This window comes from Mirounga angustirostris, unplaced genomic scaffold, assembly GCF_029215605.1.
Source record: "Mirounga angustirostris isolate CCGP_5_RB_7025 unplaced genomic scaffold, mMirAng1.0.hap1 SCAF_1, whole genome shotgun sequence".
Classification (NCBI taxonomy): domain Eukaryota; kingdom Metazoa; phylum Chordata; class Mammalia; order Carnivora; family Phocidae; genus Mirounga; species Mirounga angustirostris.
The window spans coordinates 154,260,219-154,286,148 of NW_026991709.1; the positions used below are offsets into that span (position 1 = coordinate 154,260,219).

The following is a 25,930-nucleotide window of genomic DNA, read 5'->3' on the forward strand; positions in this document are numbered from 1 at the left end:
CCAAAGTTAACTTTGTTTCTGTGATTTTCCCAAGGTGCAAATTAGGCTTAGTAGTTGGAAAGATTTTTTTCTAGAAATTAATAGTTATAATCGGAATATCTATGCTATGCAAATAATGGAAGTAGATAGAATCAAATTATTGGGATTCAGCTTTTGGCCCTGGTAATTAAATATTCCTTATATAATTCAAACACATCTTACTATTATAAGTAACAGTTCAAGAATAACCCATTCAATTAATAAAATTTATGTGAGCATAATTTCATTTAAAAAGAAACAAGAAAATATGATTTGAGAAATACATTGAGGAAAAACAGTAAATTTAAAGCATCTGATTTAAGATCATCAGAACAAGATGTGATCAATATATCCCATGCCCAAGACAACAAAATTCCTACTTAGTTACATCATTTATAAAAAAATCAATCAAATGGCTGAGATAAAGGAAAAAACTCAGCACACATAGACTGTTAGAACAGAACTACATATGTGGATTACATTTATTGTATTATAGCTACGACCATCAAATATTTTTCAAAACTTATTTCTCAAATATGTGGCATAAATTGTATTGTATCAACACTGGCTAAGACAGTCTTAAAAGGCATAATGTATTTCTTATTTCAAAACAAAGATAAGGCCAGGGCGCCTGGGTGGCTCAGTCGGTTAAGTGGCTGCCTTCGGCTCAGGTCATGATCCTGGAGTCCTGGGATCGAGCCCCGCGTCGGGCTCCCTGCTCAGCGGGGAGTCTGCTTCTCCCTCTCCCTCTGCCTGCCTCTCTGCCTACTTGTGCTCTCTATCTGTCAAATAAATAAATAAAATCTTTAAAACAAACAAACAAACAAAACAAAGATGAGACCTTTTATACGTTCTGTGTAAGAAACTACTGAGTAAATGCTTCCCAAACATTGGTTTAATATAATTTGAAACAGAAAGTGTCATACTGAATTGATTTGGGAAACTGGCAAAAGCCAATTATAGTCATTGTTCAAATGATACTTCTTTCATAATTTTAAGTGAGAAAAACGGCAGTGAAATATGTACAGCACTCTCTGACAAACTATCATGGATCTATAGATGATGTTTTTAAATCTCACTGTTGAATGTGTTAGGCATAAAGAGCCAGGAGGATATTCTAATTATCATGTGTCTTGAAGCTGTACTTTCTCTCAGCTCAGAAAATATACATAAGACTAAACAAAATCCTACCCCAAACTAACACAATCCCTAAATACTCAAAGTTAAGCAAGCTTTGAAATATATTGCTTGTAGTCTACATATTTATGTACTAATCTAATCTACCCTTACTCTTAGTGTACTACAGTGCATAAAACACATTACCCTATTAAGGACATCAATATTTATATTCCTGACATGCCATCAATTACTTTTAGCCTTGGCTTAAAATTCTGGCCAAGAAATAAAGATCAAGAATTGATTATACTGCTCTGCTTTTTAAATTGCCCACATTTGATCATCCTCAATTATATCCACAAGCATTTTCCTATGTCCTTTCCGGCACTGGTGGACTGCCTTACCCATACATTAGTTTCATAGTGGGAACATCTATAATGATAAGGAAATGGAGAAGAGTACCAAGGCATCTGCTACCGCCTCCTCCACATCAGAACCTGTGTTCAGGACTCGCATGGCACTGACAGAAGATGACAGTCGGCTTGACTGGCTGATCCCATACCCTGGACCTAATTCGTCAGAAGGAGGAAAACAGCTTTGAGAGAGTCATAAATTTAACAGTGTCACATCGGAAACTTTAAGATCCTTAAGGGGAGGAAAAAAAAAAAAAACCAATGGGGCAAAGCATTTTAAAAGCAATTCTGTATTTTCTGGGTACATTTGGTTTTTGGTCAAATAAAATGGTAAAGGCAATTAAAATTACTGACAGTGTGTGGAAAATAAATTTAAAGAATAGTAGCTATTATACATTTATGACCAGAAGATAGAAGAAAGAATGGCTGGCTAAGGGCTTGCGAATCTATAGCCCGTGCAATTAGTCCAGCTCTATCAGTCAGGCAAATCTCTTCCATTCAGGTGAGCCACGGAGTAGTCCAGAACAAAGATCAAACCTCAAACCAATAATGATTAGGGAGCTCAATAAAGCCACACCAGTTTACCAGGGAAAAAACCTCCAATTATTATTTCTCCTTCTTCAAGATAGGTTGATTTCAATCTATAACTAAGACATGTCATTTGATACTTGTTAAGCACCTACTGTGTGCCCAACATTCTGAGGTATGTAAAGACAAACTAGAGATGGATTCTCCCCCTCAACTACTTTCTACACCATCATTTACAATTAAAACACTTCATCCACCATTTTGGTTTTTTTTTTTTTTCCAAAACATGTACAAAGATGAAGTACATAATTGAGAACATAAAACAATTCCATATTTAAACATGACATAACTTAGGTTACACACACACACAAAAATGTCATCTGCCAGTGAGAAAAATGTCCAAATAAAGTTGTGGAAGGGGAAAAAGTTACTTAGGGGAAAATCAAAAAATCACAAATGACTTACTATCCAACAAATTAAATTTAAATAAAAACAAATTGATTTAAAAACATGAATATACAATTCAATGGAAACTGAAAAGGACAAAAATCTGAGATGAATGCACAGATGATAGTGAAAATGTACTCATCCTTCACCTGAGGCCCCATACACATCGGGGGCGTAGAGGGCACCAGTAGATCTGGAATGGTGTCTGGAGGCTGGAATAACAGGACCATACAAACCTCATCTATTACCACAGAAACAAGGAATAGTGGCAGCACTATAGTCAGGCAAGGAGAGTTAGTCAACACTGGTATTACTAGTACTAGTTAAGGATCAGAATACTGCCAAGTCAGGCAACTGAACATTAGCACTGTAATATCATCCTTGACACACAAAAGATCTTACACCTAAGGGGACAGACATAAGCCCACAGGAGACAAAAAAAAGCAAGTATTCAAATGGAAGGAAATGTCAAAAGTACAAGCATGAAACAAAAAAATGAACACTGTAGTTAAAAAAAAAAAAAACCACTATGGTAACTAGTAACCAATAATAGCCCTATCTCCTTTAATCTTGAACCCAATGAAGCAGGTATTACTATTACATTTTATAGATGGGTAAATTCAAGCATAGAGAGAAGTTAATTAATGTGATCAAAGCCATACTACTATAAGTGAAACACCTCAGTACCTGTCCTCTTTCAAGGCCTTTACTCTTAAACAGTACATGTACCATCTTCACATTGTTCAAAAGATAACATACCTCATTTACGTTAGCCTAAATATCTTCCATAATGTTTCATAGAATATGAGTTCTGCATTCAGTAAAAAATTATTTAAATATCAAAGCACATTTGAACATAAAAAAGTATTAATAATCTAATCAAAAGACCTACAAATGTGACATGTCTCCCTCTATTTACGACATGTCTCTCTGAATCTAATTTTAGCATATTTTAAATTTTGTATCTTAAAATCCTGATTTTCCTAACACCACAAAGTCATTCTTCTTCTTACATACAGAAACAAATAAGCCAGGAAAGACTCATTTTAATATTTAATGAGATAGATTACTCTTATTTAGATATATTAATCAGAGCAGTTAAAATACTTCCATTACACAAATCACTCTTTTCTTTGCCATGGGACCTTAATGAACGCAAAAAAGATCAAAAAGATTGAGAGAAAGGATTAAACAGAAAGAATGCTGCACAAAAGGTTTAATCAGACCCTGAAAGGTGACTGGTATTGTTAATAAAACATACTAATAGTTTTAATTTTACCCGACAGAAATAATTTTTTAAATGGTGAGAGTTACCAATATGGAAATGCCTAATGGATGAAAATTCTTGAAAAATTTTCTGGAATCATGGTTACCTGTGGCTCTGCAGGTAAGAGGTAAGAGGCACCACTCACATTCTTGTAATAACATAAGCCCTTTTTTTTTGAAACTTGGCTCCAGAAATAAATAATAGCTAGGGTACAAATTCTAGAGAAGACTGGCTTTGCTCAGCTCTGATTTATTTCTGATGCTTTAGGATTTTCACACTGACCTTGTGCTACAACTGAATGCAAGGCAAACTTTGGGGTTCATCCGCTGAATGGCGATATTCAAGTCAGAGGTGAAAAAAGAATCCACCAAATAAACACAGTAAGGACAGCAGAATGCAGGCAAACACAGCAAACAATGGGAGTGGGAAGGATAACCTGATTTTCCAGAATGCTACTCCTCACCCCTGTGTACTAAACAGGGCTAATCTGCTACCTTTACCATGCAGTATCCATATGTAAATAAAAGGACTATAAAAATCAATTCTTTGAAAACTATATGATTAAAAGATATGATCTTCTTTAATCCAAATAGAATGTTTCATTAGAATCAGGAGAACAGCTTCCTTTAATAATAAAAACTTAAGTGATTTAAATTGTCAAATGGAGGCTTTGAGATGAATCTAGAAAATGAATGGCTAGCCACCATTTCTCTTTAAAAACAGGCATATTAACAATGTTTATTTTTTAAGTGATTAATAGTTGACTATAAATTTCCTCTAATCTCTGACTACTGCAAGGTTTAAAAGGTACAGAAACACATTTTGGTCTCTTCTTGATATCTCATGTTTTCTAATAATTCTGCAGCATTAGCATTATACAGATGCAGGTGTTATACCATTAAAAATATCAAAGATCCTTGCCACTAAAGTACAAGGAACTACTTCTAGGCAAGCAATTAAGAGCTTTAGGGGAAAAGGTGGACGAGCAGTAGTGGAGGCAGGGACGATGACGATGATGACCAAGTGCTCACTGTGTGCCAATTAATCAGAGCAGTTAAAATACTTTTATTACACAAATCACTCTTTCTGGGGAATTCGCTCATTTATAGCTTCTTCAAAACAATCCTAACAAGTACATACTATTATTATCCTACTTTTACAGATTGGGAAACTCAGGTACAGAAGTTACAGGCCATCTGACCCTAGAACATATGCTCTTAAGCTCCCACTCCATTTCCTTCAACCCTTCAAGATGGCATGCTTATTTTATACAAATGTAGGATTTATTTCATTTTTAAAACATATATACATGAAGATTTACCCTGTACATCTACATGTATATTTGTGTGTGTGCATATACACAGCCTGTATGTATATGAACTAAAAATATTGTGTATGACTATTGTATATGAACTAAAAATATCTCTGGCAAAGTATTGAAAGGGAGCTCTGGCACCTGGGACTGGAACAGAAACAATGAAGGCTGAGGATATCCCTATCTGTGTCCCTAGCTCAATGGGGGTTTTCTAGGTCAGTGCAGGACAGTATAGTGATTTATTTGAACCAAATGGCCCAGAGAACAGAAACTAATCTCTAGATATCCTCTACTAACATGTCTATTGAATGAAATAATTCCAACAGGCAACGAGAACTATGAGAAATTCTCTACGTATTACAGTAACCTACATTTTATGGAATTAAAAGAAAAAATCTGAAATGGCGTTAAGTATGTACATATATATAAACAAAGTACTAGTTAAAAACCTGAAGGACCATGCAGAAATTCTAAAAATTTTCAGTGTAAAAAATTCCACCTCTCCGATTATTCTCAAATACTAAAAGCTTAAAAAAAGTCATTTAAGATTTTTATAATTGAGGTAACTATACTATTATAGTCAAGGTTATAATATAATCTATATAACCAGAAACACAGAGGTTTTACAGCAGTGACATGACACAAACTAATATATGGGAAACAACCATTAAACTGTAAAATAGTAAAAAAATAATGTTAATTTGTCCCATTTTAGTTAGTAGTTCATATGGTCTTTTGCAGCACTCTAATAACCTAAGTTAAATATCTAAATTGAAATGTTAATACTTCTGCTGAAGAAACCAACGGCATTTATTTTATCAAATGAAATGGTCCATACTTCACTTGAGAATATTTAAATATTACCTTTAAATTGTATAGGTTTATTTCTTAAGATAAATCTTGATTGAATGCAATATTCTGTAGTTTAAATCTGTGATATTTACTTGATTATGGAGGCAATTTGCTTATACAAGGTCTAAGTTACTCATTTAAAACAAGTAAATGTCAAAGGAATTGCCCAAACATGTAATTTCCTTCTGACTCTTTCTTGTACCAGGATAGAAAAGAGAGGCAAAGACACAGCCGATGAAGAAAGTTAAACCCCACGTATGCTGAGGTTATCAGATGGTGGTAACACAGGGGAAAGAAACGCACCCAACGCCTGCCCAAGTACTTACCGAGGGGCTGAAAAGAGCGAACAGGACTTGTGTCCCTGCTGCTCTCCCGACTGGCTTCCCGGCTGCACCCTTGACTCACACTTGGTCGAGGAATACGACTACTTCGGGCTGGTACCAGGCAACAGCAGCACAGAAAGGGAGGAAATAAAAGACAGAATTTGCATTTTTGATAGGTTAGTTTTATTTTTCTTTCTTAAAAACTGATCAATCTTTCTGAGGTTGAGAACAAATTACCCTTGAAAAAGCATTACCAGGAATACAATTAAATTTGAATATAGTCATCTAGTTTGTATGAGATTACAAGGGTAAAATAGCATTCTACAAGTGTAAGAAGGCTGCCAACAAAAGGATTAAAATATAAATGAATTATACTTTCCAGGTAAGAAACTAATTCAATTTATAACCTATATTTCAATTTTCTTTGAATTCTGAGTTGTTTTCTTCTGGCTTCTAAGCACCCAACTGATGTCTGCCATGCTTTCCAATACCCAAGCCTGAAATACAAGAGAAGAGGTCCCAAGTCTCATAGAGAAAACCTTACCCACTGACAGTCTAGAGGGACTAGCCTCTCTGCTACAACCCTGGCTCCGCGGTATCTTGCTTCTCTTCGGCGCTGAGGCTGAATTGACCAAGACTCTTTGAACACCAGAGCTCACAGTGGAGAGGGCTGTTGTGGTCAGAACTCTTCCTGGAGACCCCGACCGGCTGCCAGCTGAACACCAAACATACATACAAATGTTAAGATGTGAACTCTAAGAGAACTTGTTGAAAGGATAAAAATTCAAGAAATACATCTGAGAAAACTGGGATAGTATGGCAAGTTTGAGTTCAAAGGAAATGGATTGAGGAAGACATGTATAGTCATAACCTGGAAAAAAAAAAAGTATGCTATATATACTAGGACTGAACAGTAAAAATCATGTAAAATCTATTTTCAGTTTTGAGGGGTATAGGACAACACTAATAGTATGTTTGTTTCAAAACACAAATAGTATATAAGATTTCAAAAAAAATAACTTTTCTGACAGTACATTTCACATGGCTACAACTATGTATTAGAAAGCTATGTATTTGCAAGGAACAGAATTAGTCATTCCATTACTGCTATTTTTTGTTAAGAATATAATAAAAATTTTCTTCATGTTAAAATGGTTTGCTTTCTGAGATGCAAAATTATCTTGCTACTATGTATACTTGTAATTTTTACAAAATTACAATTTAAATGTTTATAAAATTGGGCCAGCTGAATAAGAAATTTGCTTTTTGCTATTTGCTATTTGCTTCACAGCAAAGGCATCTTGGGTGGCCATGCCTAGGATGTAGATGTAGGGGTACTGAGAGTAGAAAAGAACTATGAGCAAATGTCAGAGAAGTCAGACCCTTTCCAAACTAGTGATTCTCAATCTTGGAAGGCAGAGGATATGTGGTCAGGGAAAAAGAGAGAGGGAGCCAGATAAAATCTCAGATTGGGGCAAGGGTTAAAGAAAAAAAAGTTACGAAAGATGGTTTTAAACTAGAATTGCATGGGTTAACTTTTAAGGAAATGAGCTCCTTGTCAATCAAAATATTTTATGTCTGCATTGACTAGGGAAACAAACTAGATAACTCCAGAATATAATTTAACTCTACATTCTGAATGGTAGCATTATAGAAAAGTTAAACTTGCACTTAAATAAATGAAAGCAACTCTTCATGAAAGCAACCTTTCCCCTTTGTTGGGCATCACTTCTCTTAACCAACAGGGCAGTCACTGCTCACCTTGTATAATCTTACCCAATCATGCTTCATTTTCACAGAGCAAAAACTAAAGACTCAAATGCCAATGTGGTCAAGCAGATGTTAATGAGGGAGGAGCACTGAGTGTAAGGCAGGGAGGGGTGACTTTTCAGTTCCAGCCAGCTGTGTCTTGAGGTAATACCGGCCAGGTTTTAGGTTTTGTTTTGTTTTGTTTTAAATGAAAACTTTGAAATTTTCTCATTTTTATCATGTTGTGTAGACCAAATAATAAATGAATGGAGGTAGGCTGGATGTGGTCCACAGGCTGCTGATCTGTGACCCTCACTAGTTTTCTTGGCATGGTCTTACTAAATACAAATTAAATTCATGCTTAATTCCTAAACTCTACCAGCACACAAAATGAAAATTATCTTCCACTGGTTATAGCAATACTGTATAAAATAAAGCAGTACTTCCGAAATTAACAATTTGAGTAGAAGGAACTCTAAATTATTTCAGGGCAATTACTCAATTCTACTTTAAAACGATGGCTCGTTTGAATTGTTTCTCGACGTTTCAGGTGAAGAATCTTCAAATCAGGTTTTTTTCAGTTATAACCTTAAGGATACCCACAAGGCACCTATTTTCTCCATGCAGTATCTAAACTAAACATACACACCAAAACATCCAAACACCCAACATGCCACAAACTCACAATGCAAGATAAGCCAATGGAGTATTTTATGGGAACACTTGCAACAATATAAAAAGTATAAATAATGAACTGAATGAACACATACACTATGGTATTCTGTTAAAACTAATATAAATTTAAGGGGTAAAGGTGTTGGTAGGAGACTAAAGAATTCCTTGAAATGTGGGTCTATTCAGCAGAGAGGAAACATGCAGTATAGAAGCAGAGTAATCACCCCACCTATTCTAGGTTAACTGTGTTTATCAGAACTATGCAAGCTCACTCTTTCTATATTTAAATTCATTCATACCCTCTCCTAGAAAATAAAATTGGCAGTGTTCATTCTGATGAAAAATTGGCAGTGTTCATTTTGCTTTCATCATTACCCTCTCTTCTCCACGGACTCCAAACCCCTATGGACAGTGTGATCATTCCAATGCCTATGACTCATTTTGGAATTATTTGTACTTAGAGAAAATATCAGGGCTCTTTCCCCAGCCAAGGACTACCTAGGCTAATTACTTATAAGAAAACCACAGAATTGATGAAAAGGGGCATGATATACCTAGGGAATAGCATGCTACTAGAAAATACTCTAATTTGCAAAACTTGAAACCGGATACCTAATTTCTCTCGTGCTACCTAAAGTTTTCAAACTACCATTTTATACCTTTTATGTATTTTCAAGGCATTACTAAAACTCCTTTGTTTTTGAATGTCTAAACCTGTGGGATCGACTTGGATAATTTCAGCAATTCAAGGTTTTGGTAATAAAGACAGGCCAAAGATAATTGGCAATTTTTGCCCCAGTATGGCTACACAACAATGGAATTTTATGTTGAGAATTTCTGCTGAATAGAACCCATTCTAGATAATGAAAATAGGTGATCAAACAATAGATGCACACATAAAGTCTATAGATTCTTACCACCAATGGTATTAGCAGATTGTGATCCTGAACAAGTGTAAAGGCAGAATTAGGGTAAGGGTTATAATCCATGAAGAGGGAAGGAGCAGATTTAAAATGAATGGCAGATGGAAATAAGAAAGCTTTGGTCAGTTCTTAGAAAATAAAAAACCTTAAAGCAAAAAAAGCAAACTTTAAAAGAAAAATCCCTAAGCCATAGACGTCTGTAACAAAAGCAGTACATTTAGTAGTTTTTACAGCTGAAATCAGACACTCATGTACAAAGCAGATGAAATGAAGTTGCAAAAGTAAATATAAATTCTTCAGCTTTTCTTCTACTAATAGCCTATAATCTAAATAATTAAATGTTTAACTTTTTATTATTTAAACATTTAATTTAAAACTACGGGTAAAGAAGAACTACAACATCTTATAGCTGAAGAAAGCTTACATGAAAAAGCTACAAATCTTTTTTTTTTTAAGATGCACAGAAAAAAAAAACAAACAAAAAACGGCAGGGGGTTGGGGTAAGGAGACCGAGTTTCTGACAGGCTGTAGTACAGCCATTTGTACACAACCAGTCACTACCAACAATAACAAAAGACACCATCCTTATGTAAATATAAATCTGGAAGTCTCTCCATTGGGTCTGCTTTTATTTATTTTGGTTAGTCATCAGAACACACCTGCTTTGACCCAAGGGATTTTTTTTTTCCTAAATGGTAATATAAAAATTTGGAAAGATCATGCAAACTCTAATGAATTACTTCACAACAAAGTGAAGACAGAGGTCATAGCAATATTTCTGTGCAAATATGTTGTAAAGAAACTTGCATCAAATCGTACAGGGCCACAATTTCTTTTTTCAAAAGAATCTGGAATGGAATATACAGTCATTCAAATAAATAAGCAAGCAAACAAACAAAAACTTCTTCAACATGATTTAAAACCTAAGGGATTTTATAGTGAGAAAGTCTTCTGATTTTAAAATCCTACCAGGTCTAAAAAACCTATTATTATGTTCCCATACTTCAGGAGAGGATTTGAAGTATTGTAGACTGGGTTTCAAAGTGAAAAATCAAATATAAAAAAATTATTCTAAATCTTACTGAAGTGATCAGTAATTACAATATACCTAAAAGGGAAGTCCTTAGGTAATGTATTAGAAAACCATACACAAAGCACTTTGAATCTTTGTCACAAGTTCTGTCTTGGTATTACTTTAGAAAAGAACTAAATAAAATAGCTCACATCAAATTAAAGTTTATCCTTAAGATACTGGATAGAGACAGTTTTAGGTTGCTATCTTTATTCTTCTTTATGCTTTAAATTTCCTATCATTATTTATTTCGTTGTTTCCTGAAGGCCATAAACGTAACAAGGTACAAAAGTATACAACAGGAGTTTAAAATTCAGTTGACATTAGGTTAATAACAACAAGGAGGACAATTTTATCAGCTGAAATATAGAGCGCCTATTCTGGGCCCAGGTATGTCTTAAGGTACATTAAATATATAACATTTAATGGAATAAAAATATAACATTTAATCCTCACTACAATCCTCTGAGATTATCCTCTTCATTTTATAGATAAATATACAGAAACACAGCAACTTTAAGTAAACTGGAAGAGCCATGATTCATATATGGGTAATATGGCTCCAGAGTCCATTATCCAGATCAAATACTTCTGAGACTTTATTATACACAAATCACTTGCTGATCTTGTTAAAAAGATTGAATTCAGGACATCTATGGTGGCTAATTACTTATAAGAAAACACAAATCACTTGCTGATCTTGTTAAAAAGATTGAATTCAGGACATCTATGGTGGCATGAAATTATGCATTTCTGACTAGCTCCCAGGTGATTCTGATGCTACATTTGGAGTAGCAAACCTCTAAGCAACTATGCTACAACTGCTAATGATTGAGTTACTTAAAACAATTACTCTAAAAATACAGAAAAAAAATTAAAAATACAGAAGATCAGGGGAAAATGCGATATGATCTATTCCTAATTTGGAATTTGGAAGAAGAGCCCTTACCCAGAGGGCATTTTCCATTTTTTTCTTATTTATAAATAATCCTCAATTTGCAAACCAATTTTACCAAGGATTTCCTCATTTTTAGGGCTCTTGTTGAATATTCCCATCATTTCTCTGCCTGGATTTTTTGACTCTGGAAAGAGGAGAAAAGGAGAACCTGCTGGCAGGACTTGTGTAATCACCACCTGGCCCCCTCCAAGCCCAGCTCTTTTCCCTGATTCCAAGATTTGGGAATCAAATTAAAAAACAGACAACTAGGACATCTATATCTTGATAAATCACCTACACGACTGTGGAAGATAGTTAAATATATTTCTTTTCAAAATAGCCAAGTATGTAGAATAACACCCAAATTACTTCCCTAGGGAAAAAAAAAAGCTGTTTTTAGAGCTAAGTGCTAATGAAAATCTCTTGATAAAGAAAGAATAGGAACAAACTCTTAAATTAATAATGCCATAAATGTATGGGTTACTATTCTGGAACATGTAGAAATGGATCATTCATTTTACCTAGACCTCAAAATTGTGCTTTTTAATAATTGTGCTTATGAGGAACTCCGCTTCCAATGAAATAGTAAAAATATAAATCTTAAATTTAATAAGAAATATAATAGAACTGGTCATTTTGTGTTTCCTCACTATGAATCAGTATACACCTGCCAAAAATGCTAACTGTATTCTAATAGATTTTGGGAGAGTATGAAGACACACATGTCTGTCCTTGAATAGTATTAGCTAGATGCAACCAGATTAGATGCTAACATATGGCAATTATTTTGCCTCTAAAAAGCACAATTTTCTACATTTGCAAGTTTCTGAGTAGACTGTGAAAACCTTAATGCTAAGAGATTTGTGCTACTTAAAATATCTCCATGCAAAACTTTGTACAGCAGATGAAGTTTTTTCTTTCTAAGTGGCGGATATCAATGATGCAGCCCTAGTAACACACCAAAGACAAGACAACACTCACTCAAAAAAATTCCAAAACATGCACAACAACTGATCCAAAACATTGAAAAAAAAAATACCTTCATTTTTGTCAGGTGATGATGAACCTAAAGTACAGAACAAGAACTCAGTATGTGGCTTGTCTTTTTTGAAGTTAGCTTTGTCTTTATCCACTGGTCAATCTCCTAATACAGTCATATACAAGCAACACACTTATCCTAGTGCATTACAAATGCAGGAAAACTCAGGCAATACGTACGCTGTGACTGAGACACCATTTTTGTTCGACTTCTTCCTCGAGAATCTGTCTTGGCATTTCCCATGCCAGCAAGTGGTGCTGAAAGCTTCGCTCTCACCCGGCCTAAGGAATAAAATTATTTACATAATTAAAGACATTTTTCTATAATGATATTTAGTAATGAGGAAAAAAATCTCACTGTAATTTCTAATTGGGTGTGCTTTTTAAGTACTGTTAAATTCTGTAACAATGTAACCATCACTGACAGGTGATATTTCTCTTAAAAAATTTTAGCATACATACTGCTTTCTATGTGTTGCACCATTAAGCTAACTTTCCTTCAAGGGTAAAAATAAAATCAAACTAAAAGATTTCCATTCTTAGTTTGATATTATTAGTCTAGTAGAGTCATAATTAACATAATTACGACAGGCATGATACTTATTTCTTAATTGGCAGTTCCAATTCTAAAATTTGTTTCCATAAAATTTAGTTTATTCTCAAATACAGTCTATAGTTTTAAGTATCAGCCTAATCTTATTAGAAACAACAACCCAAATAATTCTTTTGACTGAAAATATACTTCTAAAAGGGATTTGCAGGAAGAGATAATATTAGCTAAATATTTAGTATTTTTATCTTGTGCTAAACATCAGATTACTACAGACAGATATGGACACATTTACTATTCTCTTCCCCCAACCAGTTTCATTTATAAAATGATTTGAGGAAATACCAATCACATAAGAGTTGGCACTTTTCTCAGCATACTCCCTTCTCCTTTACCACTGCCTCATCCCCCTCCACAAAACCAAGCCACATTTATTTTTAGAATTTTGAACCAAAGGAGATAATGTTTATCAAAGTACCTAGGTGTCATTAGTAAAAACAAAAATATATTACTAGTAGCTACTACGGTGTTCTCAAGCAGTCTCAACCATATCAAATCAGAACGAATACTAAATATAATCATGAAGAAGGGCTCAGAATCCTGTTAAGTTAAAAGGTACAATTTGTGGGGCAATCATTATACTGGCTGGCCTGATATGGCTATATTAATTAGGAAAAAATAAATGAAGAGTAAGGAGAAATTACAAAATTAAGAAATGAGTGAGGGAAGATAAGAGAGTGATTAAAAACCGGGAATAAAACAGAAGCAAAACCAGAAGTCTAGTTGGTGAGTCTAGCATTCTCAATTCTTCAAGGCCCTCAATAAGCCCATAGTTCAGGCCTTTCACCCTTTTAGAGTCTGTTTAGAGTAGGATACAATGTTCTCCCAACTAAGAAGTAAAACAGAAAGACAAAATTATTATTTTTGAAATGGAAAATTTATCCAATATAACAAAGAAATTAGGATAACTATTCTGATACTATCGTTCTAAATTATACTGCTACAGTGCCAGAAACCATTTTTAGAGTACTCTAATTGGTATGGAAAATATGAAATATTTCAACTATATCAGAGTAAGTATGAGACTAAAAATGTTAAATACACTTGGTTTTATATCACAAGAAAAAGTCATCTATGTAAAACTTAGGAGAAAAAGAAGTGTGTTTCAAAATCAGAGGTTTAATAAGACAGCCTTCAGGCAATATAAATTAAAAAACTAAATTTTTTTCCTTTCTACAAATTCAAAAGCAATAAACAGTTATTTTCTTAAAGGAAACTGGCTCAATAAAGTAGTCTATCTAGCAAGTTTTTTGTAATCCCAAATTCAAATCATATATGCAATTCTCCACTGATTCTAAATCAAAGACACACTTAAAAGTGGCCTAAATCAATGTATTTAAACTCCCATGATAAAGCAATGGAGCATGCTCCCCCAAAGTATAAATGAATTAGCATAAATTAAAAAACAAAACCACAAAAATAAAGAAAAGCACTAATGATGCTACTGAAAAAACACTATTTACTAACTTTATACTAGATATTATTAAACATGTTAAGCAATTATGTTTTTCCAGCATGAGATGATCCAAGATACAAAGCAAAACTCCAGATGAAGAACTAAAGAAAAAAAATTCACATGTGTAATTAACGCAACCAAACATAAAATGTAGAAGCTATCACAGTTGGCAAATTATATAGTTTTGCAAAAAAATTAGCCTATTTTAGTGTTTAATATTTAATTCCTACTAATGAAAATATTAACATAGAGGTATTTGTGTTACTAACAAAATGTATAATTCTTACCATCTTCAGATGTTGCTCCTAAATAAGAGAAATAAAATAACAACATTTCAACAAATTCTGCCAATGCTGATATTAAGACCTATTTACACCTCCCACCCAAGACTACAATGAAAGAGTGAAAAAAAATATCTTCTAGTCTTTGAGGTCATCTAATGACTCACAGCACAAGAAAAGGTTAAAACTAAACAAATGAAAATGGCAAAATTCCATAACTCTTTTATCTGCTACATTTCATACTCAAAATTTGAAATGGTGAAGAAAATTATAGAAGTTAATCACTCAAGAAAGATGTAACCCTGTCATTACTCTCTCTGAAATGGAGGTTTTTACAGAATAAGAATACTTTCTGTGCATTTTCAAAAAGTTATCCATAAAAGAACTAGAAAAGCTAACTGATAAACATGGGAGTCAAATCCATGACGTAGGCCTCATTAACCCAGTATTTTCATTACAGCATTACAAAGACCTATCAATCCATCATGTATTTACTCAACATTTATGTATGCTCCCTAAGATGTCAATGAAAAGTAGCAGAAATGAACAAGTGAAAATATCACAACTCACTATACTAAAGGGCAATAACAGATATATCTCTGTATGTGTATATACAGATTTTTTTAAACATAGGATTGAACATCAGTGGGAGTAACACATCACGTGACACAGATGATTCTTCAAATAGATTGATGTTTCTGACCCAAACAAGAAAAGATCTTAATCTGGAAAGTGAGAATAGTTTAAGGACAGATAATTTCAGTGTGAGAAGTGATACCATAAAGGGTTTAAAATACAGAAACTATCTTGTGGTGGGCTTTCATTTCATTCAATAATTTTTTTAACTTATGAAATATATTAAACATACAGAGGAACATAGAGACACTGTAAATAACAGTCATGTACCCAACCCAAGATTAAATAAATCTCCCATTTCATCAGAATGGAAGATATGTCTGAGAGCTATGTAATAACTGACAGAAAAACATATAATTCTCCAACTTTCCTATATCTCATACTAAGACTTATAGATTCAGTATCTTCTTACAAGTTCTTAAAAAAAAGCTCAAGTTCCTAGACAACATTATGGTATCTGATGAAGTGAAGGGAAAATGTAGATAATATGCCATGTAGTATTTGACAAATACCATACAGATAAAAAATACCACATTGATCCAAGCAACTATAGATAAGTTACAATCACTTGAATACTGAAATTAAAACTTAAAAATTCAGTCCTGAATAAATGTTCATTTAAAACTTACTCTTAAAAAGACAGCATTGTAACTTGCACTTTGTTTTCACAAATAACCATATGAATCTGTAAAATATCTCATTTTTCTCTCTATCACAGTTAGTAAACTAAAGAGTTCTATCAAATGCCTTATGAGTTGCATTCTTCTGATTCTGATTCTATTTCAGAGACAGACTTAAGAAATCAAGAATATTTCTATGAGCTAAGGAAAAAAAATTAAGATAACTGATTTAACTCACAACAAACAGTAACCTAATATTTGAATAGACTAGGAAACCCAAAAATGGATATGCCTAACCCAAAATTTAGAGAATTACACAGTCATTTTTACATTCAGATTGCTGCAAAATATGCAGTCTATTTTCAAAAAGAGAATGAAGACATTATATAGAATCCAAGAGCTGTAAAAATCTGTAGAATTAGAAAAGTTCTTACCATCCATCTTGTCAGAAGTATCCTCTTTGATGAAAGAGCAAGCAAAGAACAGAGGAAAACTTAGTATATTAGAAAAAAAATGATTTTATAATCCCTAGAACATTATTTTTAAGACGACAGAATTCATAGCACAGACATGTATATGAAACTTGTTTTCAACTAAAACATACTAGGAGATTTAAACAAGATGAGGTTCCTTTGTGAGAAAAAGATACAAAAACAAAGAATCGCTAATGAGCTTGATTTTCACTCCCCCAGAGTGAGAAGTTAGTAAAGCCCATATCCCAACTTGGGACCCTTGCCATCATCAGGCAGACCTCTTGCTTTGGTCTTCTGAGTTTCTTGAAATCAAACACTCATCATATCCCCATTCCCCATTCTCCTCATTCCCAAAGGAACTGGGAGAAAAAACCCAGTAGCAACTGTTTTAAGTAATGTACTAAGTTTAACATTGCAAGATTATAGTAAGAAAAGTCTCTAATGACTTCCAAATCTAATCTCACAAGCACAGATCTTTCTCCTAAGTTCCACTGCCATGCTATCTTGATGCCACTGTCTCTCTCTCTTTCTCATTATACTACTGTGACTCCTCAACACCTCCAGTCTGATGTCTCACTGGGACTTCAAATTCTAAACACATAAAATGCAACAAGATTTTCAGCTGCTCATCCTTCAGCAATCTACCACTAGACTGAGAGACTCTGAGTACAGAAGCATCTATTTCTGGATCTCCATTACCTAGTAGGATGCCTGGCAAAAACTAAGTGCTCATTAAGTGTTTGCTGAAAAACAATGGAACACTCCCTCTGATCCATAAACGTTCAGCCATGACAAGCAAGGCTCAAAGTAGAAGAAAGCAGAGTACATCAGTCACATGTGTATACGAAAGCTGTCTGGAGGAGAGGGGGGAGTGGGGAGAGGGAGGAAGATAACAGAAGGAGAGAGGCAGAAGAGGGGGGTGGCTATCCAGTTGTTTCAGCACTATTTGTTGAAAAGAATTCTTTCCCCAATGAATGGTCTTGGCACCCTTGTGAAAAAATCAACTGATCATAAATATATGGGTTTATTTCTGGCCCCTCAACTCCATTTCATTGGTCTACATGTCTGTCCTTATGCTAGTACCACAGAGACTTGATTACTGTAGCGCTGAGTAAGTTTTGAAATTGGGAAGTGTGAGTCCACCAACTTTTTCAAGATTGTTCTTTCTCAAAATTTTTTCATCTACTTTGGATCCCTTGCATTTTCATACGGATTTTAGGATGTATTTGTCAATTTCTATAAAAAGGCATCTAGGGAGAGGAGAGAAACAAAGAAAGGCATCTGGGGAGAGGAGGGGAGAGGGAGAGAGACAAAGAAAGGAAGAAGGAATAGAGAAACAGAAAAGAAATAAAGAGAGGAAGAATGAGAAAATCCATTATCTAGGCCCTGGAAAGAGCCAAAGGCAAGTAGTTCATTGACTCTGAGTGTAAACATGGACCAGATAAAGAGGACAGAGGGACACCTTTCCCTTCTGTAATGAAGTAAATGTGCAATTCAAACCTTAAAGAACCAAAAGAAACTAATTAAGTCAATCTCACAGCACTATTACAGACCTCCTTATGCAAAAAAAATATTGTTACAAATTGCTTTCTTTCCTAGTTCACATTGAACACTTCAAATATTGTATTTTTCCGGTAATAAAAATAATAGATATTAAATATCACATTTTTAAGACTCCAGATAAATAGGTTTTATGTCTTCCTGTTTCTTCCCCACTTAAAAGATAAGATATAATTTATGTACCATTAAATTCACCTTTTTATACAATTCAGTGTGTTTTGTATATTAACAGGTTGCACAACCCTCATCACTAATTCCATAAAGTTTTCATCACCCCTGAAAGAAATCCTGTTAGGAGTCACTCCCTATTCCCCTGACTCTCAGCCCCTGGCAACTAATTTACTTTCTGTTTCTGTGGATTCATCTATTCTAGACACTGCATGTAAGTGGAATCAAATAGTAAGTGGTTGTTTGTCTGACTTCATAATGTCCACCCATCTTGAAGCATGCATTAGTACTTTTATGTAACGTACTCCTTTTTATGGCTGAATAATATTCCACTCTAGTGTATGGACATATCTATTTAACCATTCACCAGTTGATGGACATTTGGGTTGTTTCCACGGCTATTATGAATACTGTTGCTACGACCATTCATGTGCACATTTTTATGATAACATGTCCTTCATATTATCTTGGATATACCAGCTAGGAGTAGAACTGCTGGTCACCTGGTAACTCTGTTTCACTTTTTGAGAAACTCCCAAGCTGTTGCCATAGCAGCTCCACTATTTTACATTCTTATCAGCCCTGCATGAAGGTTCTAATTTCTCCTTATCCTCATCAGCATTTGTTATTGTCCATCTTTTTGGTAACAGCCATCTTCATGGATGTGAAGTGGTATCTTATTGTGCTTTTGATTTGCAGTTTCCTAATGACTAATGACGTTAGGCATCTTTTCATGCACTTACTGGTGGTCTGTACATTGTCTTTAGAGAAATGTCTATTCAAATCTTTTGCCCATTTTTAAATTGAATTGTCTTTGTTACTGAGTTGTAAGAGTTCTTCATGTAATTGGAACAGAAGTCCCTAATATCAGACACGTGTTTTGAAATGTTCTCTCTCTCTTTCTCTATGCTGTCTTTTCACTTTCTTGTTGGTGCCCTTTGAAGTACAAAAGTTTTAAATTTTGATGAAACCCAATTATCTATCCTTTCTCAGGTTGTTTGTGTGTTTGGTGTAGTATCTAAGAAAACATTACTTAAAAAATTCACACCTGTTTTCTTCCAAGAGTTTTACAGTTTTAGCTCTTACATTTGGGTCTCTGATCCACTTTGAGTTAACTTTCTGGATATGGTGTGAGATAGGGATCCAAATTCATTCCTTGGCAAGTGGCTATCCAGTTGTTTCAGCACCATTTGTTGAAAAGAATTCTTTCCCCAATGGTCTTGGCACCCTTGTGAAAAAATCAACTGATCATAAATATATGGGTTTATTTCTGGCCCCTCAACTCCATTTCATTGGTCTATATGTCTATCCTTATGCTAGTACCACAGAGACTTGATTACTGTAGTGCTGAGTAAGTTTTGATATTGGAAAGTGTGAGTCCACCAACTTTTTCAAGACTGTTCTTTCTCAAAATTGTTTCATCTACTTTGGATTCCTTGCATTTTCATACGGATTTCAGGATGTGTTTGTCAATTTCTATAAAAAGACATCTGGACTTTTGACAGGGATTGCATTGAATCTATAGGTCAATTTGCGATCTTAACAATGTTAAGTCTTTATTTTTTTTAAAGATTTTACAGAAAGAGAGTGAGCAAGTGTGGTGGGGGAGAGGGAGAGAGAATTTCAAGCAGAGTCCCTGCTGAGCACAGAACTCGAGGCGGGACTTGATCTCACGACCCGTGAGATCATGACCTGAACTGAAACTAAGAGTTAGATGCTCAATCGACTGAGCCACCCAGGTGCCCCCAGTAGTAAGTCTTTAAAGAACCTGGGTGTCTTTCCATTAATTTAGATTTTAACAATGTATTGTAGTTTTCGGTGAACAAGTATGAAAATAATTATATATATATAAAATTTTTGCGCTTGGTTCTCTGTCTCCTGGTTCCTGATACAGTGTTCCTAAGACCCTTATAATTTCCTAAGTTATAAGAGCACTAGGAGTATCTTTTTTGTTCTACTATTTGGTCTTTGACCCTGGTACCTGACACAGATACCCTGACTTAAGACCCTTGTAATTTCCTGAATGATAGCAGTGTCTTTTGTTTTAATGAGGTGATTCCTGGTGGGCTCCTGGAGAGAATGGAGGCTGGTCACCAGAAAGATGAAAAGCCATGATTAGAAGCTTGGAATTTTTAGCCGTTCTCCATCTTCTGGGAGAGGAAGAAAAGCTGAAAACTGAGTTAATGACTGATCATGCCTATGTGATCAAGCTTCCCTAAAAATCCCAAAAGTACAAGGTTCAGAGACTTTCCGGGTTGATAAATGTACCAGGAGGGTGGCACACTATTAACTCCATGGGAACAAAAACTCTTGTGCTTAGGACCCTTCCAGACTTTGCCCCATGTATCTCTTCATCTGGCTGCCCATTCAAATCCTTTACAAGTCCTTTGTAATAAACCAGTAATCTAGTAAGTAGACTGTTTTCCTGAGTTTTCTGAGTCAATCTAGCAAATTAATTGAACCTCAGGAGGAGGTTATGGGAACCTCTGATTTATAGTCAGTTTGGTCAAAAGCACTGGTGACAACCTGGATTTGCAATTAATGTCTGAAGAGTGGGGTTGGGGACAGGCATGGGTAGTCTTATAGGACTGAGCCCTTAATCTGTGAGGTCTGTGCTAATTATAGTTACTGTCAGAACTGAAGTGAAATGTAGGACACCCAGCTGGTGTAGGGGAACTGGTTGGTGTGGAAAACCAACAAATCTGGTGTCAGCAGTATTATGAGTCTAAGAGTAAAGAAGAAACACAGAAGTGATTTTTCCTAAAGAAGTTTTACACTTCCTTTGTTGTATTAATTCCTAAGCATTTTGTTATTTTTGATGCTATTATAAATTGGTATCATTTTCTTACTTTATTTTCAAATTGTTTATTGCTAGCATTTAGAAATACAATTGATTTTTAAATATTGATCTTGTACTCTGCTGCCTTGCTGAACTCATTACTAAGCTCTGAAAGTTTTTTTGTGGATTCCTTAGGATTTTCTCTATATAAGGTCATGTTTTCTGCAACTACAGACAGTTTTACTTTTCTTCCAATCTAGATACATCTCATTTCTTTTGCTTGCACTAATGACCTGGCTAGAACCTCCATGGTAATGTTATTAGGAAGGGCAAGAGATGGGTTAGCCTGGTGATGGGTATTAAAGAGGGCACGTACTGCATGGAGCACTGGGTGTTATACGCAAACAATGAATCATGGAACACTACATCAAAAACTAATGATGTAATGTATGGTGATTAACATAACATAATAAAAGAAAAGAAAAGAAAAAAATGATTTTAAAAGTCCAACCAAGCCAAAAAAATAAAAAATAAAAAATAAAGAGTGGACATCCTTATCTTGTTGTTGATCTTGGGAGAAAGCATCCATTCTTTCACATGAAGTATGATGTTAGCTATGGATTTTTCATAGATGGTCTTTATCAGGTTCACAAATTTCCCTTCTATTCCTAGTTTGTTGACTATTTTTTTTATCAGGAAAAGGTGTTGGCCTTTGTCAGATGCCTTTTCTGCATCTACTGAAATAACTACATGGTTTTTGTCCTTTATTCTATTAATAAAGTGTATTTAGTTGGTTCATTTTCATATACTGAAATAACACTGCATTCCTAGCAAAGTAATGTCTCTAATACAGAAAAGTTTTATGAAAATTAAAAGCACTAAACAACCCACTGTTGACATCTTTGATAATATCTTTGTCTAGTATGTGTATTTATCTATGTATAATTTTATATAAAATGATGAAATTATCACATTGTTTGACAGTATCATTTGATCTTTGTTGAAAATATTATTTGTTAATGGCTGCACAGTATTTACAAGAACATATCATAATTCAGTCATACCCCCTCTGTTACATATCAAGGTTGACTCTAATAACATCTATTATTAAAAATGTGATGAATATTCTTTTTTATTTCTTGGCATAATTATCTATAAACACTGGATTACTGGATCTAAATTCTGAACATTTAGGGGGCACCAGGGTGGCTCAGTCGGTTAAGCATCTGACTCTTTTTTTTTTTTTTAATTTAATTTTATTGTTATGTTAGTCACCATACATTACATCATTAGTTTTTGATGTAGTGTTCCATGATTCATTGTTTGCGTATAACACCCAGTGCTCCATACAATACGTGCCCTCCTTAATACCCATCACCGGGCTAACCCATCCTCCCACCCCCTCTCCCCTCTAAAACCCACAGTTTGTTTCTCAGAATCCATAGTCTCTCATGGTTCGTCTCTCCCTCCGATTTCCCCCCCTTCATTTTTCCCTTCCTACTTTTTTTTTTTTAAACATATAATGTATTATTTGTTTCAGAGGTACAGGTCTGTGATTCATCAGTCTTACACAATTCACAGCGCTCACCATAGCACATACACTCCCCAATGTCCATCACCCAGCCACCCCATCCCTCCCACCCCCCACCACTCCAGCAACCCTCAGTTTGTTTCCTGAGATGGAAGAGTCTCTTATGGTTTGTCTCCCTCTATGGTTTCATCATTTCATTTTTTCCTCCCTTCCCCTATGATCCTGTCTTGTTTCTCAAATTCCTCGTATCAGTGAGATCATACTTGTCTTTCTCTGATTGACTTATTTCACTTAGCATAATATCCTCTAGTTCCATCCACGTTGTTGCAAATGGCAAGATTTTTTTTTTTGATGGCTGCATAATATTCCATTGTATCTATATACCACATCTTCTTTATCCATTCATCTGTGGATGGACATCTTGGCTCTTTCCATAGTTTGGCTATTGTGGACATTGCTGCTATAAACATCGGGGTGCATGTGCCCCTTCGGATCCCTACATTTGTATCTTTGGGGTAAATACCCAGCAGTGCAATTTAAGCATCCGATTCTTGATTTTGGTTCAGGTCATGATCTCAGGGTTGTGTGAGCCCTGCAATGGAGTCTGCGCTGGGTGTAGAACCTGCTTAAGATTCTCTCTCCCCTTCCCTGTGTCCCTCCCCAACCCTGCTCATGCTTGCACTCTCTAAAAAAATTAAAAAAAAAAAAAAGAATTCTGAACATTTAAAAAGCTTCATGAGTTCAATAACATTGTATGGTGACTATACTTATTGTGGTGAGCACTGAGTCATGTATAGAATTGTTGAATCAATATGTGGTACCTGTGAAACTAATATAATACTGTATGTCAATTTTATTTCAATAATAAAAAAAGAAGAAAAGCTTTATGGGTCTTACTAAATTGCCACTTAGAAAAAGTGTTCCATGTTGGGACGCCTGGGTGGCTCAGTTGGTTAAGCGACTGCCTTCGGCTCAGGTCATGATCCTGGAGTCCCGGGATCGAGTCCCGCATCGGGCTCTCTGCTCAGCAGGGAGTCCGCTTCTCCCTCTGACCCTCCCCCCTCTCATGCTCTATCTCATTCTCTCCCTCAAATAAATAAATAAAAAGAAAAAAAAAAAAGAAAAAGTGTTCCATGTTTAATTCACATCAGCACTTTTTAACTACATTCTTTATCAGCAGTAGGCACTAAGCCTAACTTTTTTGTTATATTTACAGCTCTTTCAATTTGCACTTGTTTGATTCCAGCTAAGATTCAACACTTGTTCTGGTGTTCTGGGGGGACAATTTTGATATATGTAAATATTTTTCTATAAAAATAAGCTCATCTGTTTTTAATACTTATTTTTTTTTTAAAGATTTTATTTATTTATTTGATAGAGAGACAGCGAGAGAGGGAACACAAGCAGGGGGAGTAGGAGAGGGAGGAGCAGGCTTCCCGCAGAGCAGGGAGCCGGACGCGGGGCTTGATCCAGGGACCCGGAGATCATGACCTGAGCCGAAGGCAGATGCTTAACAAATGAGCCACCCAGGCGCCCATTTTTCATAGACTTATAAAACTTGCTGACATTTTAGCTTTTTTGGTAGTATGTGAAAAAACGTTTTCTTTCCCCTTTAAGTTTTCAGCCACTTGATTTTATATTTTCACACTTAATATTTAAATCAGAGGGACTTTTCCCTTGTGGCTTTTTGGCATTTATGTTTAGAAATTCCTTCCCCAACCTGAGATTAGATGAATACACAACTACTTGGTTTCATCAAGTTGCTTTTCAACTCATTAGTCATCTGGAATAAATTTTTATATGGTGTGAAAAATGGTTCTAACTTAATTTTATACCAAACTGTAAACCATGTGTCTAAACACCTTCTACTGAATTATTTATCCTTTCCTCACTGAATGTAGTTGTGCCAACTTTATCATGTACAACAGTTCATCCCAATATCTCTGCACTTCCTACTGTGTTCCAATGATCTGCCTGCCTAGTGTTCTACCCAAAAGAAAGAAAAATGAAGCACAAAACAGAGATAAGCAATATGAATAACTAGCCTCAAATTTTTAACGTTGATAAACACAGGGATGCCTGGCTCGTTCAGTTGAAGAGCATGCAGCTCTTGATCCTGGGGTCATAAATTCAAGCCCCACGCTGGGTGTAGAGATTACTTAAACAGACAGAGAGAAAGATAGATAGACGAAAAAAATTTATAATAAAGTCGATAAACATAAATTATTATTATTACTATTATCCCAAATAGCTTTGGGAATACATGTTTAAACTTTGATTTTAATTAAGCTTTGCATTTTTCCCAGATCCCCAAAAGGCTTTAACTTCTTGGTAAGGAAACAGAAGCTGGATACAAGGCCAATGTCCTTCCCAACTCCCTTAGTAACCAGTAGTTGAGTGTGGCAGTAGTGCAGAACTATGAAAATTCTACAGGCAAACATGGAATCAAGAACTGTTCCTCTGATCAAGATGATTAGCAGGATAACAATGGAAAAAGTAGAAACAAGGTAGTTTAAATACTTAGAATTGTGTTCTAAGTATAGATTCATATTATAACATATGGACTATCCTTTACTAGCAAGAATGAAATAGAAATGATTAAGATATCACCATCGTCCTGACTTCACTGAGACCAGGGAGAAAACAATGTACAATACCCCATAGTTAGCTGTCTTACCTAGCGATGCATAGGAACCTGGATTCAGGGCACCTGCACCTAACCGCCCACTTCGTGCAGACTGCCCGGCAGCATGATGTGCCTTAGCACCAGCAGCAGCATTCACATCAATGTCACTTCGTGAACGCTGCAGGCTTCCTGGAAGGGAACTGGCTTTGCTGCTGCCTGCTGATACTATGGGAAACAAAGCATAGGTAACCTATGTTATTTAAATCACTGCAAACAGCATGAAAATTATATAAACCTGAAACCATCACGAGCTAATCCATGATGACAAATGGTCAAAAAGGAAGCAGGGTACAAACGAACACTAGAAAGTACTCTATAGTATTTTAAAGTAAGAATGCTTCCGTTTCAACCCTGTTACAACTACATTTTCTTGGACAATTTTCTCAACATTTCTCCGCCTTTCCATAAAATGGGAAAAAAGCACCTATCCTTTGTAAAGTTCATACAACCGTTTTGT

General features: G+C 35.1%; 1 protein-coding gene across 19 annotated transcripts in view; it reads right to left on the reverse strand.

Moving 5' to 3' along the window:
* CLASP2 (cytoplasmic linker associated protein 2) overlaps positions 1-25,930 on the reverse strand; it is a 184,359-nt gene that overhangs the window by 57,502 nt on the left and 100,927 nt on the right. For 4 of the 19 annotated variants that reach the window (XM_045904131.3, XM_045904144.3, XM_045904141.3 and 1 more), the window contains 7 exons: positions 25,465-25,638; positions 16,711-16,734; positions 15,027-15,044; positions 12,854-12,955; positions 6,824-6,994; positions 6,283-6,390; positions 1,597-1,703 (listed from right to left, as the gene is read on the reverse strand). In XM_045904131.3, the coding sequence (XP_045760087.1) occupies positions 1,597-1,703; positions 6,283-6,390; positions 6,824-6,994; positions 12,854-12,955; positions 15,027-15,044; positions 16,711-16,734; positions 25,465-25,638 (704 nt within the window). Of the gene's footprint in view, positions 1-1,596; positions 1,704-2,671; positions 2,735-6,282; positions 6,391-6,823; positions 6,995-12,674; positions 12,702-12,853; positions 12,956-15,026; positions 15,045-16,710; positions 16,735-25,464; positions 25,639-25,930 lie in introns of all 19 variants that reach the window. The other 15 variants (XM_045904135.3, XM_045904129.3, XM_045904134.3 and 12 more) reach the window with 8 other exon arrangements.